Genomic DNA, 21,454 nt, shown 5'->3' with positions numbered 1-21,454 from the left:
CGGTACAAGAGTATGTTACAATACTTATGTTACTGTTACGAGGTCCGAATCTCGGGAGAATGAGAATTATGTTGTGCGGAGCGATACAGAAACTGAGATTCTAACAGGCCGGGAACTTATATTCGAGTGACATGTCCAATGAATTTTATGATCCGCTATTTATTGACGTACGTACTCACAATCAAAATAATATCTTGAAAAGAATATTTAGGAAATAATTATTATAATTGAGTCAGCTAATATAATAATAAGGAGTTTGCGTCATCGGATATAGCTGACTATGGGACAAATGGAAATCGCGGAAATAATAATTGCGTTAGGCTATTTACTGAGTTTGCCATAATTAGACACTACGGGAAATGGATTTTGAAGAATTTGTAATTGCGGTAATGTATTTAATATCGCCGATCAATATGCTGAAACGGATTGAGTTGTTTATTCCCATATTTGATTAGCTCGAAGATCGGAATGGGCAAGAAAGAGCTCCTTCCAGATAGACAGACCAAATCAAGAGTGCCACAGGTTTCACGTTGACAAAGACCTTGAGTGCCGTCGAATGCCAAGAGAATGGGGCAAAGCTATTGGGGCTGTCAGATGGCCAAATCATCTGGGTCATGGCACGGTCCCCACAAAGGAGAGACTGACAGAGCTTTAGTCTGGGAGCCCGGCGTGGCGTGTCAACCAAATAAGTGAGATAAACACACATCACAAATTTTCCCTATTAGTAAAAAAAGTCGTTTTAACGTTTTTAAATATCTGTTTGTGCAATGCATTTTTTTTGTGTGTCAATACTCAGCAACTACATAATTCAAGTGAATGTATTAAAAAATACAAAAATTGTTAAAAATACACTGAACACCTCTAATTTTACCTCGAACACCATTTGGAAGACGCTACTTGTGAGAGTTACATAATAACCTTAGCGATTGGTAAGGGATGGTGGAGGGGGGGGGAGCCAAAGATCCTGACCTAGGTGGCCGGTTCAGGATATGGGGGCCACGGTCAAGGTCCTCGGTCATAATTCCTGTTAACGAAACTCCGCTCGGCACCCGGTATAATTGGCTAGCCACAAACGTTTCCTATTGGTATTGACATTTTAACATTAAGAATAGATATGTACACATTTGATATTGTACTTATATCTACTTACAAAATATTGACATTATAATATATAAATATTATTATGTAGTTATATAGCACAAGCACTTTAATATATTCAGTGTTACGTCATATTATGTAGGTACCTACATGAACAAGCATTATTATTTTCGTTGTTTTTAAGATCGAATTTGTAAGCTTTACAATTCGATCAGGATCTTGACCGCCTCCAGTGGCGTCCCGTGGGGGTAGGCAGATTGAGCGTCACTTGGGGGTGGCAATTACTCGAAAGGTGGCAACGGAGGAGAATCATTTGGTATATATAGAAAACCTAAACTTAGTAATAACGAAAATATTTAAAATTACAAATTCAGCTCATTGGATGGAAACAATATTAATTAACATAAAAGATTTAACAGGACTGTAATTTTTTGTCCGGTTCGCAATGTCTAGTTTATTTCCGTTGCCCTTCAACGTCCTTGGTGACCGAAAACGACGTTGTGCAGATTTGCGAATGATTATTACAGTCGAAGCGTCGCGCCGTCATTATATCGATTATCGATTTAATAATGCATTAACCTTTACGACCTCAGGCTAAAAATATAATTACAAATAATGTTGCTAAGTTTTGTGAAGAAGAAAAGTGACACGGATAGCCCTTAATGCCTCAAGACAGAGCAAATTAATGTATCGCAAAAATGACATGTAAGAAGACACTCACCACCAACTCAAAAAAATCCCCACTTTTGGGGGATAATATTTATAAATTTAATTTTGTATGTTTTAGCGGTATATATTTTGTTAATTTCATTTATTTTGTTAACTGTCAATTCATGGTGGAACTGCATTGTATTGTTGTTTTAATTTAATAAAACGCATTTTTTTTTGTAGTACTTATTCCACTTTTAATCAATAAATTAGGACCGGTTTCGTCCCCCTCAGAGTGCTCATGTTGAAAATGTCCTTCTGAGGCGGACGAAACCGGTCCTGATTTATTGATTAAAGTGGAATAAGTACTACAAAAAAAGTGCGTTTTATTAAATTAAAACAACAATATATTTTGTTATTGTATCCATACAACATATTTTTAGATACCTACTGGAGTTATGAAAATATGATAAAAAATATTCTACCTAAGTACTTAAAATCGGGCGGCATTTTGTGATATTGCTAAGTAACAGCTTATTTTACGAATAATGGATGACAGTCACTTAATTTGGGTCCAAAAACGCATTAAAAAATAACATCGTTTCCACTTACAAATTAGACTACTTATAAAGTACGAAAAATCGCCAAATTCAATCGGAATATCCATAATAATTATTTTACCTAGCGGAAGCCTGGCGTTCCGCGGTTCAATCACCATTTGGAAAAGGCTGCTATACAGTGGCGCCGGCATTCGTTTCAATTTTTTTAAGATAATATTCTATAATATCTAAATATAATAATATTATTTATTGGAGCAAGTTCTACACAGAAAAAATTAAAACTAAAAAGGTGAGTGCATGTTAAAGGGACAAGGGACTATGGGGTGGCTGCAAATTAGGTATAAACTGGGACGCCTGCGTGAAATTTCCAACATTTGGAGGAATAATAATATGAGTTTTCTTACATGCACCATCTTACACAAAATCCTGGCGGCGCCCATGCTGCTGTAGACGCATTCCCAAAAGTGTCAAACTTAGAATCTCTCTTTTAAGAGGACAGCGCATCGCGCTCCTGTCCATTACCAAGGCCTACCGTACAACCTCAACTGACGCGCTCCCGGTCCTGGCCGGCATTCTCCCACTTGACCTGCACATTCAGGTCAGCGGCGCTTCAATATTGCTCCTCAAGGACGAGGAGGCTGACGTTGGTGATTTTCACCTCCTCCCCCCCTCGGCTAGCTGGCGAAGGAGTAGCATTATTGAGGCGCAGAATTAGACTCATGTCGCTCGATGCGGCCATTAAGACCTTTCAGCGAAAGTGGGACGAATCGACCAAGGGCCGGCACACATATACGTTTTTTCCAGACATACAGTGCCGAATGGAGATAACCAAATACCTGACTCCAGACTATTACACCAGTCAATTTGTGACTGGTCATGGTGGATTCGCTGGCAAGCTCTTCGAGCTTGGACTTGCAAGCCGTCCGACATGTCCATGCGGAGGGAAATACAGGGTGCCAACCACATCATATGGGAGTGTCTGAGTATGTGCTCCGAACGGGAGGAAATGCTCAGGTCGGTCCAACCAGCTGTTGGACCCATCGGCCCGTCCGACCTGGTTGCTACTAAGGCCAATTATCTTGCTTTCAAAAAATTTGCGGCGTCTTACTACGGGCGTGAAGATCTCTTCACATAAATTTTGCTGCCTGTATGATTAGCTTCGTTCTTTGATCTAATAAGCAAGTAGCTTCATTTTCTTTTAAGTAATTTCTATGTGCTTTTTCTCTCCCTGGCACTTTGCATTAGAGTAAACTCAGTAAACTCAGTCAGAGCTCACTTTGAGCGTAGCAATCTAAGTCTTGGGCATCTTCTCCCAGGACACTCCCAGGCCAATTCTTAGATGCTTCACATCACCAATTGACGGGTCCCGTAATACTCTCGATTAAGACCGAGGGTGGTGCGGGGCGGGTTTGGTGGAGGGAATTTAACTTCAATGTAGACTTGTAGAGCGTCACACTTCCCTTAACTTTAGCGATAGGTAGAGGAGGGGAGGACGCCAAATATATTGGCGTGGGGGCTTGCTTCAGGATATGGGGGGCCATGAGTGTTTTACTTTTACAGAAATACTAGGTATGTGGATACGAAATAGTTTGTTTATAACGCTGAATCAATTGTGTTAATAACGTACCAAGTAGATATGTTCACTTTTACGGTTGGTAGGTATTCAAAATAAAGAAGAAATAATCATTGAACGAATCTATTCATCCAGTGGTCATGAGGTAGACAAAGTCCAAAAGATAGACCATGTTTACCGTAAACTATGGCCCCCGCAAGGAGGGGGGGGGGATGCCAGGGGTCTAACTCTGGGGGCCCCGGCGTAGCGGGTTGACCTGATAAGTGAGATAAACACACATCACAAATTTGCCCTAATGGAGAAAAAAGTCGCCTGCATTTTATTTGTAAAGTTTTAAAATGTCTAGTTGTATGATGCAATTTTTGATTTCTGTGTGGATAAGTGGATTTATTCAACAATGCAAGAAAACGCTAAAAATACACCAAATACCTACCCTTAATTTTACATGAAACAACATTAAGAAAACGATTCTGTAAAAAGTCCCACTGCCTTTAACTCTGCGATGGGTAGGGGGGCCCGCCAAATATTCTGGCCTGGGGGTCCGCTTCAAGATTTGGGGGCTATGCCGTAAACTGTACGTAAAACATTTCACCGTGGCACAGTTTGCCGTGCATTTTCGATCGGAAAGAGATGACCGTATACTATACGGTTACGGTATTAGTTTCAATATGAACATGAATTCAATTTTCATATCTGATTTTGGCAAAATTCATGAATTCAAGAATGAAAACCTAACCTAACAATAATAATCCAGTAGGTATATCGGCTATTTTCAAAATTTGTTTGCTGCTGGCTTCCGGTAAAGTGTAAATCAACAAGAACCGTGTTTTATTTAGACATGAATTTTATGTTAGTTATAGGTACGTATATACGGCGGAGAATTTTTATTGTTCAGGGCTCGTTCATTTCGCAGAGTTAATGTCCAGGTTTCCGATGCGTAGGTGAGCACTGGCTTTACAAAACAAGACAGTGTCTTGTAAAGAGTGCTTTTTGAGCTCTACGGGCTGTACGAAGATTGCAGCGCAGTTCAATCAGTTAAGTTTGGGAGACTGCGATGGCTAGGTCATGTGCACCGTATGAATGACAATGAACCGGCAAAGAGAGTGATGTCCAGCAATTTAATAGGGCGTAGAAGAAGAGGCAGGCCAAAAATTCGCTGGTTGGATGGAGCTGCCACTGACTACCGTATTCTGGGGGTACCGAATTGGAAAGCGGCCACATTGGATAGGGACAGGTGGAGGGAGCTGTTGGAGGAGGCCAAGACCCACACCGGGTTGTCGCGCCCCAGATGATGATGATGATGATGATGATGACCTACTATACGTCCCAAAGAGGCTTGTCTTTAATATACGGCCATATATTTCCGATACAACATTTCACGGTGAAGTGTAATACGGCGAACTGTTTCCGGACACGGTTTACCGTAGACATAGACACCGCTGGATGGGCTTGGAGACGCCTTCGTCCAGCAGTGGATTGGTCCAAACTGATGATAACCATGACTGTAGTTGGCTATATAGGTATAGTAGGTATGTTTAAATAATCTGGGTACAAGTCGATTTACAGGAAGCCAGGCGGGAACCGCGCCAATTCTCATAGCCGATTTTGGCAAAATTCAAGAATGAAAACCTAACCTAACGTAACAAATAATCCAGTAAGTATATCAGCTATTTTAAAAATTTGTTTGCCGTTGGCTACCAGTAAACCGAGAAGAACCATAATACTATGTAAGTAAGTAGGTACAATACGAAATCGTGAAAGGAATATGTTTTAAGTGCCTATTTAGGTATTTAATTTATTATCGGCATCGCAGTGCATGGTTTTCTTGGTAAAAGTAATATGAGCTGTGAACGGAATAGCCTGTTGCCAAATGTCCATAATATTACGTACCTACAATAGATAGGTAGGTAATGCTTTTCTTTCCAGCGTTCCAGCTGAGCTGAGAAAAGTTTGCTGCCGGGTACTCAGAAATAATTTGCTGCTATCTCGCAAGTTTCGACAATCTGTGTTTAGCAACAGGCAACAGCAACGCTGTGCGCCTGCGCTGTGGCAACAATGCATGGCTGGCGACCTGTGAAATAGGGATGAGCAACACTTTGATGTTACCAGAGTAACTGTACCGTATCGATACCGGGTTCCTAGATTTTGAAACATTCAGTGACGTCAAATGTGGGAGATTTTTTAAAAAGGTTTTTGGCCAGTCAATATATATTATTGGGCTTGGAATAATAATTATAGGGTTTTTGTATCCTTCAAGATTTTTTTTTATAAATAAAAATAAAAACTAAAATAATTTTTATCATGTTACGTATACACTAAGAGAACAAATCAATAATAGCTGCTTTTCAGGAAAGCAATTTCAATTTTGTATTCTGCAGAAACTGTTGTTGGGTAATTTAATATGATGAAATACATACATAATTTGAAAACATCTGATGCATAATAGAAAAAAATACGACACCCGACGGGACTTGAACCTGTAACCGCTGGATTCATTCAAGTGTGCTTTTCCTATTAGAACTGGAACAATCGGAACGGTTAGAGCTACGGCTCCCTAATGAGTACCCGGCTTAACGTACTTGCCACTTGCTTATAATTCATTGAACTATTTCTTTTATTCAATGAATAATTTGCAAGATTTTGGAATGTAACATTCTATAAATTTAACAAACATAACTAGAAAACATCTTCATTAAAAATGCTTTTACAATTCTGAAATCTTGTGAATTATTCGATGAATAAAAGAAATATAATGTAATACATTTAATATTTTTATTTTAAATATGACGTAATAGGTACCAACTCATAATTGTAATATTATTAAGATGAAAAATGTTATTTAAGTAAAGGTGTATCCATGTCATTCATCTTCGGTACATTTACATTTATTTATGTTAATTTGTGATTAAGAGTTGTTTGTCATGACAATGTTGTACTTAGTTGTTATTATCATGTATAAAAATCATGTCTGAAATACTAAAAGAAAATCGAAAAGTTTGACGCATACTTATTCTTAGTTGGTAGCATCATAGTAACATTATCAACTTTACTTCTTTAAAAACCTGAAATATTACACGAGACATGTTTAAAAATAAACAATGCTATTCTATCGTATCTAAAATTAATGTTACATGCAGTATTTCGTACATACATACATTTTTAATACATTCGCGGACACATAATGTTAGCTAATACATGTTAGTGATACGACACGTCATATTAATCTTTTTATGTAAAATTTTTTTGATTTAAAAAATGAGTTAGGTCTAAGATACGACACTATCTAATGGAAATATGTTCGCACCGTGACACAAATAGCAGGGAACATATTGTTTTAATACATAACACGACTTCTATAAACGTCGTGTCGTTTTCCGTCAGTACATGACGTCTATGGATGTCCTGTCATATCACATCTCACAAAATATGACGTTTATAGACGTCATGTGCGCGAATGTGTTTCGTTAAACAATGAATATTTCTTCAATATTTTTTCTCGTGAAAACTGTGTTGATAGATATTATTATGAATGATTTTTTTTTGAAATAATAATTTCGAGATATTTTTATGAGTTTTGAATAAATCTGTCATTTATTTCTGCCAATTGGTTTGTTTATTTGGCATATTTTTGTGAATGACATTTTGCAACTGTATAATAGACTTTTTAAAACTTATTCATCATACCGAGTAACGATAGTAGAAGTATTGAGTATTGATTCGGTAATTGTGCCGTTTCTCAACACTAGTCTCAGAGTCAGTTCGAAATTCTCGCGCGTCGGTTGTGTGCCGTGCGATCGCCTCTCGTTGAAAGTGAATAGTTGTTTTGTTTTTGTGGGCTGCTCTCTGGCATCCATTTGTGAATGCAATGGCCCACATGCGTCTGTCGGCCTTTATAGCGATAATTATCAAACTATTTTGTGTGTCTGCACAGGAACGTTCGCCAGCCGCTGGTGTCCGGGACTCATGTTATACGGAATACGGTCTTCCTCAAGTAAGAAACAATCTTCTACCACAATATAACATCTCTTTGATGTGTAATCGCATAATATTCATACGAATTCACTCAACTGCATTCTCTTTCAAAGCACTTCGTGTGTTTGTATTGTGATTACTTACTGAAAAGTTGTATACATACTAATATTGAATAATAATTATGATCAAAGTGTCAATTCTTGTCCATGTGTCTGTCAGTTTTTGAAATTCTTTTAGCGCCATAATATGATTTTGAATGAAGTGTCAGATTAGACGAGAATCTTCTCTAAAAATCAACGAATGCAATATGTAGTAAAATTAATATATTATATCTCCGAATATTGTATGGTTTCACATCATATCTTTATTTAATTTCAAAGGAGTGTGTTAACATTTTAGGTGTGTAAAACCAACTTAAAGTATGTACATTATTATAGAGACAGTGACGTCCCGCGGGGATAGGCAGATTAGATTGAGCGTCGCTTGGGGGCGGCAAATCATTAGGTATATATAGATAGCTAGGTACCTAAACTTAGTAATAACGGAAATATCTTTCCATTAAAAAATCAGCTCACTGGTTGGAAACAAAATATATTAATTAGGTACCTACTATAAAAGTTTTGACAGGACTTTTTTGTCAGGTTCGCGATGTCTAGTTTACTTCCGTTGTCCTTGGACGTCACGTTATTGGTGAACAGCAATGGCACGTGCATACCTAATTAAAAATTTAGCCAAATATGTTTGCCAGTCACTTGCGAGTTTTGGAAGTTGTCAGGTGTATTTTTAAATGTAAGTACCTAAGTATCTGAAACCGTAGACTCGCAATACTGTCTATTGAAGCAGAGATAGCATTTACATTAGATTTAGTGGTGTACTTATATCTTGTTAGTAATGTATCCATACAACACATTTCTTAGATATTTGAGTCATGAAAGAATGTTAAAAAGTAATGTATAAAAAAAATGTGACGGCATTTTGGCACTGCATAGGGTCAGCATTTTGTCTAGGGACGTCACTGTACAGAGATATGGTTTTGATCTTTGAAGTATGTAAAGCTAAGAATAGAAATGCTGATGATTTTTCTAGCTGCCAGAGTACTTACTATAGTGATACTTATTTTCAAATGTCGATGAGATTTATTTCGTATGTGCACTTTTTAGGTAGAAAATAATATATCAATGTGTGTATGTATGTACATTTTATTAAAATTAAAACGATTCCATAATATAATATTGTAGTTTGTTGTGATAATGAATAAATTAATAATTAATAAATTGTGTAAGTATTTAAAAAAATATTGTACTTATTACATACCTAGTTCATGGTTTAATAAAACTATCCAAACCACACATAAACCCATCTAATTATAATTAGTTAGTACCTACGTATCTGGGTATATTATTATTATATCAGTCTGCATTGGTGGACATTCCTGTACTCTACAGCAGTGCTTCTCAAACTTTTTCATACCACGGAATTTTCATGAAGGCCTATCCAAGCTGACTTTATTCTTCTCGGTCCTGTGGATAGCTCCCTTACTATTCCGCCAGTCCAGCGGCTTCTAGATATACCTTTGGACATTGTGTATCTGTTCTTCCAGCGATAGTCTTTTCTTCGAGCAAGGTTTTTTTACAAACTCTTTCTTGCATTGAACGCACCAATGCATACAGTCTTTTGTTTTTAAGTTTGGCGATCCCCTATTTGCTGATCGTCCATGTTACGCATGCATAAAAATATCATTACGGGCAGTAGGTACTTATCTACTGCATTGACTATTTTCCGTTTGAGGCATAATGGTAGCTCATTTTTTAAATATTCAGGCGGCCAAAAACAATAAATAGCTTTAATCTGCGAAAAAATTAATTAAAAAACAAACATAAGTACATCTATCTATATATTATACGTTGTTGTCCCAGATGGATACAGTTCATTAGTGGCGAATGGTGAAGGTAGGCTGTTAAGATCCGCCATAAATAATGCATACTAAACTTTGACAGTCATACGTATTTGTTTTCGTTAAAATGATTACTTACTTACAAGATGCTGTTGAATTTAAAAATTCAATTAAACACTGCGAAACCAAGCCATAATAGATAATAATAGTCAAAAAATACTCGTGAATTTATAAAATATCTAAAATTATGGAATTAAATCATACATAACTTTGGATATTTTATAGATAGAATAATATTTTTTATCTATTATAGTTTGGTTTATGCAGGGCTTAATGGATTTAATAATTTTTAATAGTGTAATATTATTATGTACCACCTATTCTTAACCCAACGAAAACAAATCTAAGTATTAATAAAAAAGTGTGCACAATTTTGTCGTATCGCCGAAAATATACCAAAACTATTAGGCCGAGGCCACATAGGTAGGTGCCTTACTTGGTGCTTAGTGACACGCTACGTGCTAGGTGACATCTCCTAGCGAATGGACGCACACTATTACTATCGCAGTGGCCACGCTGCACGCTTCGCGCCTCGCTACGTGATTATTAGTCACCTAGTGATACTCCCGGCGAACAAACGTGTTGGTTAATTTTATTGTGTCACCTAGTGATTTTGCAAGATGGAGAAAGTTTTAACAGGAGCAGTTTATAAAAGAGAGTATATTATATAGTTGTTTCTCCAGTGTTATAGAACATCTGAAATGCGTATCATCCTTTTGTAATGTATCTTTTAATTTTCCCAACAATAAGTCAAACGTTTCCTTGTTCATCCTCAAATAACTAAAAAACTTTTTTTCTTCTTAATTCTTTGTAGAGAAGTTGAAACTCTCCAAGAGTACTTCTAGGTAGATGAATTGACATTATGCACCCAACAAGTTCGAATTTGAGACTTTCTAAATTTGAAACTTAAATTCTCTGTGAGAAGTAGCTTTCTGGTTAGTTTTGAGAGTTACATCGTTGTTCACTTGAGCGCTGCCAAATGTCAAACTAAATTTGTACCTAAGCACGTAGCGTGCAATATGGCAGTAGTGTTTTTAGTATACAAGCATAACACCTAGTTTAGCACTAAGCGAAACACTTCGGTGTCACCGAAGCCTAATGGTTTGGTTTAGGGAGGGTTTAATTTATAATAACCGACACCATCTTTAAATTGTAGACTTTTCAATGAAAACAAATACGTATGACTGATAAAGTTTATTGTGGGCTATTTTTGTCGGATCTTAACAGCCTACCTCCACCCTTCGCCACTCTAGTTCATCCCCTGTTTGAGCTTCCTTCTCGCTTATATGGATTCCTTTGTCATTCCGGTCAAGTTGACTAGTTAAGGTTTCAATATCTTTGTCTACACTTGTGCGTTGTTTTCTGCAATATATAGACTACCGCGTCGCAGGGCGTGAATGAAGCGTGCATTTAGGTTTCCCTCAAACCAGTTCAAGGTCGCCGTTTTTAGTGACGAAAGTACTAGCGCACGTAGGTAGTCCCGCCGTCAGTGGATTCCTGATCAACATTCGTGTAACGGTAACCTTACGACAGTGTTGCCAACTATCACGAAGAAAGTATAATAGTAAATTATACTATAATTTTACGACAAATAAGCCAAAAGTTTTGAAGGATTCAAAACAAAAATGTAGTAGGTACTATAGTTTTTTCAGAAATACAGTCGAAATTGGTTATTACGATCACGGAAATAGCGAGATCTCGAATGTAATGAGGAAACATTCGTTTATATTATTATATACATATATTTTATATATTATATTATATTCACTTTTATTACGAGCTACTTCTCGGGTATACCGAGCAAAACTGTTAATAATGTGTCGATCGTTTAAAACAACATTTTCGACCCTAAGCAATAAAATCAGACCGGGCAGTTAACTAGACCGATACCGCCGGGATCGGATTACGCTTATGACACTAGTGAAGTGTCTAAGTACCTACCTAATTGGTGTTTTCGCCTACAACATTGAAAAAATATCCACGCATATGGTTGAAATTGCATGTAAAAAATCCAAGCTTTGTGCAATCAGTATCAACTTCTTTTGTAGTTTATGAATACCACGGTTGTTTCGGGGATTTTTACGGTGGTTTTCAGATTTTTTTATGTTCTATGCTTAAATAGGCGTGGCGCGAAAAATACTATATAACGATATAACGAGTAATGCTTATAACGAACGAATTCAGTCGGACCCACCTTCCTCGTAATAACCAAGTTCGACTGTACTATAATTTCTACACCTTTTGTATTGTAGCGTATATAGCGGCAACACTGCTTTCGGTGATAGATTGAAAACTATTTGACGCATAAATGTTGACGATTAAACGAATATCTAAGCCTAAGTCCAGTTGCACATTGAAAATCGTCTCGACTGGGATAACAGTCATAAATCAAAACCGAGTGCAACATACAACTTTCTTATGTGCGCATAGGCAAGGCCGTGCGAGGACAGTGACGTCACAGGGCAAGTCAAATTAAATGAGGAGTGCGACATTTCGGGATTATACCAGCGCTGCACGACAGGTGAAAATAGTTGCATGTGACTCCAGCTGTTTTTTTTCAAACTGAAATAACGCGTCCCACCAATGTGCTGAGGTCCATTTGGCAACTTGTGTTTTGTGAATAACTATGACGTCACATTGACTTATTCGACACGTTGCAGATGAGACGAGTAAGTTTAGATGTGCGAGTCGGCTAAGGCATGCGCTGAACCACTGTGTTAAAAAGTGACATTGAACGACATTAAGCGAAGTTGAAAATGAAAACGCTCAAGTACAGCTATGTCTGCATTTGATCACGTCATCTTCTACTTCACTTCAGCTTTTTAATTATGGTTTGAACACCGGTTTAGTTGGGTTGAAAGTGTGTTATTTGTACATACGTCAAATGGTTTCTAATTTTTCACGGGAAGCAGTGTTTTCATTTTTTTATAATGCATATTTTAATACGAACATGTAAAAAATATACTTATGCTCAGCGTACGTCAAAAAGGAGCTTCTATGCTATTTTCAAAGCATGATCCTGGACATTCCTTAAACGTTGTATATAATCTATTTACATAATTTTGAAGCCTTATTATCTTTTATATTTATTTTAAACATTTGATGACTGCATAAAGTATGTTTATTACATACAATAGTATTCTTTTAAACCTCTCGCTCTAATGTTTTAGAATATAGTCATATTTAAGTACGTCCACGTGAAGTGGGGTTAAGATTTTTTATATTTATTAATTTTTCAAAGTATTTATAAAACCATTAGTAAAATTTATGTCGACATTATTATAGTGAAATATTTACAATAAAAAAATATATTGATAATCTCTGTGATCCCAAATTTGACAAGAATTACGCATTTTATTATTCAAAAATGGGCAAGATTTACACATTTAAAGATAATTTTAAAGATACTGATTATAAGCCATGTCTTTGACCATTCAAATGTGATAAACATTCTACGAATAATGTTTGCTTTATAATAATTATTGACCTAAGAATAAGGTAGAATTTTTTTGAAATACGCCATTTCTATTGGCATTTCTCAGTGGTTAAGCTACAACATACGGCCGTAGCCGTAAATTGACAAACGATAAATGAAGTAGGGAGTAAGATCACAGTAACGCGCGTGTTTGAACATGTACCGTTTAAAAAAAATCGTTTTGAATCATTCAATCTTTTTGACTTAGTTGACGTAAAATTATAGTCCTATAATTTATTTATTCTACATTTTTCAAGGAATCATTCGGTTGGCAATACTGACGTGATGTTGAACAAAAATCCATCGGCGATGGAGCCACGTGCACTAGCACTTTCATCACGAGAAGCGGCCATTTTGAAACCGGTTTGAGGCAAGCAATGCGGAGGCTACGCATGCACTGCGATGTGTTCGTCTAGCGAACAAAACATGCCCGAATGTAGACAGGGCTTATGGGCATAGTTATTGGTAACTGGTCGCACATAGAAAATCATGTCGACTGGGATTATGGTCATAGAATCCTCTTTTGCTCGCACATGTGAGACCATGCCGGGACAGTGACGTCACGCGGCTAGAATGAAAGAATAATGAAAAAGCAGCTTCTGTACATGTGCCGATACAACATTTTGCTATTCTATCTGTGACCATATCTAGTGAATTTTGTTACACGCGACAATCAGATGTTTTTATATCGCACCGACACCATATGCGGCAGTACACACAATACAGTAAGTTACATGTGTTTTGCGAACACGACAAATTCGACGTGTTGCAGCCGAGACGAGTTTCTATGTGCGATAGGGCTATGGTTTTGATGAGATCGACGGTCACATATTGTGTTGATTAAAAATCGACTCGTTCTTTGTATTGTAGTGGTCAACGACTTCAGGCCTTGTCATCATTATTTCGACAGTCTAAGAATTAGCAAGTCATTTAAACTATCGCTCAATCGTCTTATCTACAGTCAGCATATTCTATACGCGTGACATTATTTGATGGGATCGAAACGTTCGAAGTGTAATAATGCAGAGGCCAGCAGATTTGTCAATTGCAAACTTCATCAACAATGACTCGCAATTTACTGAATATTCATGCATATAATTAACAGGTTATAGTTGATTAGTTAGTCAGTCTAAATACCTATTAATATCAATTTTAATCTCAGTCCGATCTGCAAGCTTCGTGTCAGTCGCTCCGCACAGCATTCTATTCCACCGAGTTCGGACCTCGGAACAGTATCATAAGTATTTTAACATAACGCTCTTGTAACATACTCTTGTACCGAATGTTTAACGCTGCAAATAAAACTCGCTCCTCCATCGGAGCAGCCACCAAATCTCGACTTCTCACCTCTCCTCCTGACGACTCTCCATCTTCACCTCCTGGTCATCCCCAATCAAAGCGGTCTCGTCCCTCAACCACAAGACCCGCCAGAGTATTCTACATTTTTGAAAATAGTTATATAGCGCCTGGAGATTCCTGATTATTTCTTGATTTCTGGCTGAAACGAGAATGGCGAGTTACGTTATTTTAATTTAATCAAACGTACATTCTACAAAACTCAGCTACACAGCGGTAATTTGTATTGATAGGGAGCTGATTGTAGTCTGCCTGCCTCCACCAAGGGAGTTACATGTAAATTGTATGTAAAACATTTCACCGTGGCACACAGGGAACTCAGAAATAATGGGAACTGAAATACATAACGGGTAAGGCGATAGCAGGTAACCGACTCGAGTAAGGAAGAATCCGGGTTAAACTTACACATGTGTCAAGAATGCGTTTTACGTCGAATACTTAAAACTGCTCTCGGTTTATGCATTTACGCTCATTTAATGTTGATGTACCTATTACACACACTATTGCACGTGCATAATGCGTGCTTCATTTTCGTAGGACACTCACACATTCAAAACCCTGTATCAAGATGCGGTGTATTGAATATAGCCTATCGGTATTCTATTTATTATCTGTTCTGTGGTGGCACAGTTCGCCGTGAGCTTTCTATCGGAAAGAGATGACAGTATAATTCGGTCTCCAACGTTATTAGATTCAATATGAACATTAAGAGCATACATAAGTGAAACGGAAAATAATTTTCAACACTATGTGGAACGAAATTTTGGCCGCGTTGCCATTCGGAGAGGAATAGTGGACCTGTTCGCACGTCAATTTCTTTTTTGATGGAGTCAGATAAATATATTCTTAAATCGTGTTAAGATAACTAAAAAACGTTCCGCATGTACTTGAAAAAGAAAACATTTCAATGAATATATTATTATTATTACGAATATAATAATAAACATAACATAAAAAGGACGCATGTTGAACTTTTATGACAAATTATATTTCGTTCGGCTTGCGTCATTTGCACCCGCGACGCGCAATCCGCGCATCGCCTAGTCACGATCTTTTTAGACCATGCCTCAGTTGAGGTATAGCCTTAACTAATTTTCATAGCTGATTTTGGCAAAATTCGTGAATTCAAGAATGAAAACTTAACCTAACCTAACCTAACAAATAATCCAGGATATCGGCTATTTTCAAAATTTGTTTGCTGCTGGCTTCCTGTAAAGTAAAGTGTAAACCGACAAGAACCGTGTTTTATTTAGACATGAATTTTATGCCAGTGCTATACGACCCTAAGAGGTTGGACGATCTTTAATATACGGCCATATTTTTCCGATACAAAATTTCACGGTGGAGTCGGCGAACTGCATACGTACAAGTTTCCGGACACGCACCGAGAGCAGGCACACATATTTGTTTTTCCCTAACTTACTATGGTGATTGGGGATAACCAAGCCGACTCCTGACCATTACACCAGTCAGTTATTGACTGGCCATGGTGAATTCGCTGCCAAGATCTTTGAGCTTGGACTTGTCACCCGACCAACATGTCCATGTGGCGGAGAGCAACAGGATGCAAGCCATATCCTATGGGAAAGTCGGGAAATGTGTTCCGAGAAGAAAGAGATGTTGAATTCGGTCTTATATCGGACGTAAAAATCAGCTCTTTACATAGTTTTTGTATGCCCGTATTGTCTTTGTGTTATTATAATATTATGTAATTTATATATACCATTAAATTGATTTACTTTACGTTAACTTTCCGTGCTTTTCTCTTTCATGGCAGTCAAAGGTCACTTGAGAGCGTGGCAGATATCCAAGATTTGGGTATCTGCTTCTGAGACATTACCAGGCGTAAAAACTGCTGATGTTTCACATCAAACGTGGAGCCTCGTGATACACTCGATTAAGACCGAGTGTGGTGCGGGGAGAATTCGTTCGGAGGGGTCGTTGTTACTGTGTCCTGTTTCATGAAATGTTCTTCGCGTTCATAGCCTTCCCAGGTTTTTTTTTTTTTTAAATCTTTCTCATTAGACCATTTTAATCTGGAGCTTTTTAATTTTTCACGTATTGCACAGTTGACTAACTAGGGGCCCGATGTTAGAACTTACGAGTGCCAGCTGCCCGGTCGACATGACGTCATATGACATCATTGTGACGTACTACCGGAGTGATAATAGCGCTCGAGAATATAACGCTACTCCGACAGCGGCGCTATTCATTGTCACCATACGCATATAGGTGTTTCATCGTAATAATATCTACGGTGGGCACTGCGGGCGGGCGGCATGCTTCGAGCGTGTATTGGCTGACGTCACAATTACGTCATGTCGTCTGGTGCAACACGAGTCGATAGTTAGGAAATCGCGGTGCAGGACAGACGTGGGCAAATGCGGTTCTTCGTTGGTTTAAGTGCGGCTACCAAAATCTCTTGATAAAAATACAGGCATTTTCTTTCTCCATTATACTCGTATTTTCGTGAGTTTTCCTTTCTAAATGTTGTGATATAGGTATCTATAGTCTAAGGTGACAATATGAGCGTATTGAATTTGAATTTGTGTATTTAGTAATACGCGAGAACGTGACTGTGTGTCCCTTTATATATATATAAATCCAGAATGTGGCTCTCGTTGACCTCATGTATGCCCATCCCTGCTAGAATATAATTTCGGACGCGTAGTCTTCATAATTTTCACACATGCGTGGGGCGTTTTAATTTATTCATCTCAGGAGGAAAACGATGACAGATCAAAACGTTTTTTTTTATTTCTTCATATATGTAGTACCTACCTATCTAGTCATCTGAGCCTTCTGAGATTTCAGAGAAGAGACCCGCTTGACATATTTAGGTACCTATTGTATTTAGTCCAACGGCGAAGGGTGGAGGTAGGTTGTTAAGATTAGCCATAAATATTGGACACTAAACTTTGTCAGTCATACGTATTAATTGTTTTCATTGAAATAAGACTACAATAATTTACAGACGGTGTTGGTTAGTTTTTAAAAATCAAACCCTGCGAAACCAAGCCATAATAAATAATCGTCAAAAAATACTCGTCTATCTATAAAATATCTAAAATTATGCAATATTTTAGAGATAGAATAATATTTTTTGTATCTATTATAGTTTGGTTTATGCAGGGCTTAATGAATTTAAAAAAATGAACAAACAATGTGTATAATATGTATATGCTAACAAAAGCAAATAAGTATGAATGAAAAAGTGTGCATAATTTTGTCGTATCGCCCAAAGTATACCAAAACTATTGTGGTTTTGTTTAGGTAGGGTCAAATTGATTTCAAAAACTAACCAACATCTGTAAATTGTAGTCTTAGTTCAATAAAAACAAATACGTATGACTAATAAAGTTGAATGTGCACTATTTATGGCGATGGATCATAACAGCCTACTTCCACCCTTCGCTCTTGGTATTTACTTGATTACTTAGGCCTTATCTACTTGTCGGTGTTGATAAAAAGCATGACGAATGCACTGTTTAAGTATATTTGATTGGTACTTAACAGTGAATAAATAACGTCGGTGAAGAATGGTAAATAAATTTTCACAAAAATACAATAATGTGTAGGTACAAAAGTAAGTAATGTTTCTGCCAGTGAGTAAATTCGTGTTATCATTATTGTCAATGATGTATTGCTAGCCTGTTTGACTTAACACTGACGGAATGCCATAATCTTACTTCCTGTGAATTCATACATTCAAATGAGATAAACTTTGTTGATATAAAGATACTATTTTACATTTCTACATACATTATTTTTATGTATTGATTTCAAATAGTGGAAATGGTTTATTACTGCCATAAAATATAAGTAACTAGCAGTATCACCGGGCGCTGCCCGGGAGTGGAATGGTTTAATATTTGAAAATAAAAATTCTAAATTTAATACGTAGAGTGCAAAGCATTGAATTTAAAAAAGTAAAAAAATATAATATTACAGATTTTTATTTTTAACATAATATCGTCTCTGTTCTGGCAGAACACACTAACTGGAGAATACTAGTTTTGAGTAATTTGACTTTGAAGTTGTTAAAATGTTTGAAATGGTCTATCATGTGAGTTTATTAAGTAATCGTAAAAAGGATCACTTTAAAATAAAGACTGTTTATTTTTTAAGAAGGTTTCCAGACGGTAAAGTTTGAAATAAGGAACATTTTTGTATAACTTACTCAATATGTAATTTTTTCGAATTATTGTCTTCTGCCAGAACAGTGAAAAGATACAAAACAGACAAAAATATACTATATTATAGTATATTTTGTACATTTATTGCATATATCTTAAAAAGTAGTACATATTCAATTTATTATTTTAAGGCTTTTCTATATAACCTATAACTATATCCATACTTAATATAAATTTCCAATCCATCATTCCAGGGCTTTTCGATATACAATATTTGTGGCTTTTCCATTTGGCGCCAAAATATATAGATTTTACTACCCCCCACTCTTGATGCCGCTACATACAATTGTCCGTGAGCGAATCATTCCGATCTAATGTGGCAGCACAGCGTCGCCCGCGCCGCGCTGGCTCGGTTGGCTCCCTGCCGATTAGCGATTCTCATAACACAGTTATTTGCATCTAACTTTGCCATTTGACCTCCGATCGAGCTGAAATAAACGCTAATATTTTTTAAATGTACACATTCTAGTGTTATTTTCAATAAAAATGGGGGTTGCAGCATTAACTTATTAAAATTATTTTAGTCTCAAATTGTAAGAAAATTTGTTAGGTTAGGTACCCATCTACTTGGGGGAGCAAGGGGGAATTGGAGCCTACTAAGGAAATTGTTGAAAAAAAGTAACAAAATGTTAAATGAGTCCTTTGGTTACATAGTAATAATATTACTGCAATTTCCACTCAAAAATTCTATAACTAAGGTACCAAAAAAACGTTTTCCCAAAAAACACATTTGGCTCCAATTACCCCACATGTAGGGTAATGAGAGCCAAAAATTTACCAAATATGTAATGGGAGCTTCATATTTTAATATGCTTACAAACACTTATACACATTATAACAGACATAGGTACAATAAAATGTTAAATATTTACTAATGTAATTCAACAAAAATATGCTCTAGTACTAAAAATATCAAAAGAATCAATACGTCATGTTATGGATCTAAGCAAAAAACACAAATATAATCTTTCTGGTTTCGGATGGCATTTTCCAACGAAGTCACCGTCCAACCAGCCTTGAAAGTCGTCAGCTTTCTATTTCTGGGCATCTGGAACAATTAAAATCTTGTCTACTAGTAAAAGAGGTGTGAAATTTATATAGGGGTAATGGGAGCCACCTAGGCTCCAATTACCCGAATGTCAGCCACTTTGAAGGTTGATAAATAACGTAATTAAACCATTTTAAACCTTGATTCTGAAACTACTAAACAAAAATACATGTATCTGGCTATACAATGGACACAAAATATGATGAAATAAGTAAAATTTTAAGTACTTAAGTTGATGTTTATGTATTGTAAATTGATATAAGCACCTAGCCCAAAACACACTTCCACTCGCCACGCGCGTGCACGTGCTACTAAGCAGCCGACAGCAATCGACGGGCTTAGCCGACGATTGACGAAGATGTTTTGGTTATTTCCGAGTCATTTTAGTGTTAGATGGTACCTGTTTTGCAGTCGCTCCCATTACCCGCAAGCTCCCATTACCCCTTGCTCCCCTACATCATCTAATGATGGTAAGAGCATATCCACGAAGCATACTCTCATACACCGGGGTCTTAAGGTACATGGAGGTTAGAGGAGCTGACAGTTTTGGAGGCACCCTTGTGAAAAAATTGTCTGCGATAAACCGCCATTAGACTAGATTGCGAGGATTTTTACACTTCTTGGAGACCTGTCACTGCTCTCAAAAGTTGTAATATTCGTATTCGTTCCTACATTTGCCGCCCTTCGTAATGTACTGATACTAAGCATTGCATGGCCTACCTACCCTCCTGGTAATGTCACTGAAGTGACGAATCTGACGCCGAAGAAACTGTTGAACATGGAACATGGAACAGACAATGCATTTTTTTAATACTTTTAGCCATCTTTAAGCAGAATTGAATTCATTTTCGGTTAATTCTGTTTTGTATGGAAAGTTATTTCGGAAAAAATCCGTAAAAAGTAAAACACTATTATTGGTTGCTAAGGGGGTCATAGCAAATAAATTATTAATATATACGTGTGTTACTCTGGAAATCAATATGAAATGTCAGAATGACATTTCAGTATTCTATATTTATATGATTCAACAGAAAATTTAAAAATGTGGGATATAAAAAGTTCTTTTTATCTTGTAATTATTGTTAGTAATGAGAAGTCCTAAAAACACTTATTTCAATGAATTAGATTTCATTGACTGAGGAACAAAAATTAGTCTTCCTCCTTTAGGCACCTTATAAATATTTTTTTATTCAATAAATAAAACATGATGTAGGATTCTTGGATTTATTCTAATTATTTCATTATTATTCTAATTACGTCATTATTATGTGAATTGGGCACCAAACTATGACCAAGGCAATATAATATAATCAATGATATTATCTGTTGCAACACTTTATATTTTCATTAAAGGTTGTTAACGGATAAAAGCATTTTACTATTATACTTCACATTGAAAATCTACTATCTTATTAGGACATATTGTTGTTTAATTTAGTCGGTGAGTTGCAATAAATGGCATGTAGTGCCACAGGTTGTGTATCGCTGCATTAGCTGAACTTTTAACTACCAATTCATTTACAATCCGTATATACTGGCAAATATTAATTTTCATGTTCCCACCAATATGACTC

At 36.7% G+C, this 21,454-nt stretch overlaps 1 protein-coding gene across 1 annotated transcript in view; it reads left to right on the top strand.

The window, feature by feature from the left end:
• Window positions 1–7,629: 7,629 nt before the first annotated feature.
• Window positions 7,630–21,454, top strand: part of LanB2 (laminin subunit gamma-1) — a 124,458-nt gene continuing 110,633 nt past the window's right edge. The window contains exon 1 of the mRNA XM_085947496.1: window positions 7,630–7,870. Within this exon, the coding sequence (XP_085803622.1) occupies window positions 7,745–7,870 (126 nt within the window). The 5' untranslated portion in view covers window positions 7,630–7,744. The remainder of the gene's footprint in view (window positions 7,871–21,454) is intronic.

Source organism: Rhyacophila brunnea, unplaced genomic scaffold (genome assembly GCF_057557595.1).
Source record: "Rhyacophila brunnea isolate RB1 unplaced genomic scaffold, BYU_Rbru_1.0 scaffold_1, whole genome shotgun sequence".
In the NCBI taxonomy this organism is placed as follows: Eukaryota; Metazoa; Arthropoda; class Insecta; order Trichoptera; family Rhyacophilidae; genus Rhyacophila; species Rhyacophila brunnea.
This window is presented reverse-complemented; position numbering and strand designations above follow the sequence as displayed.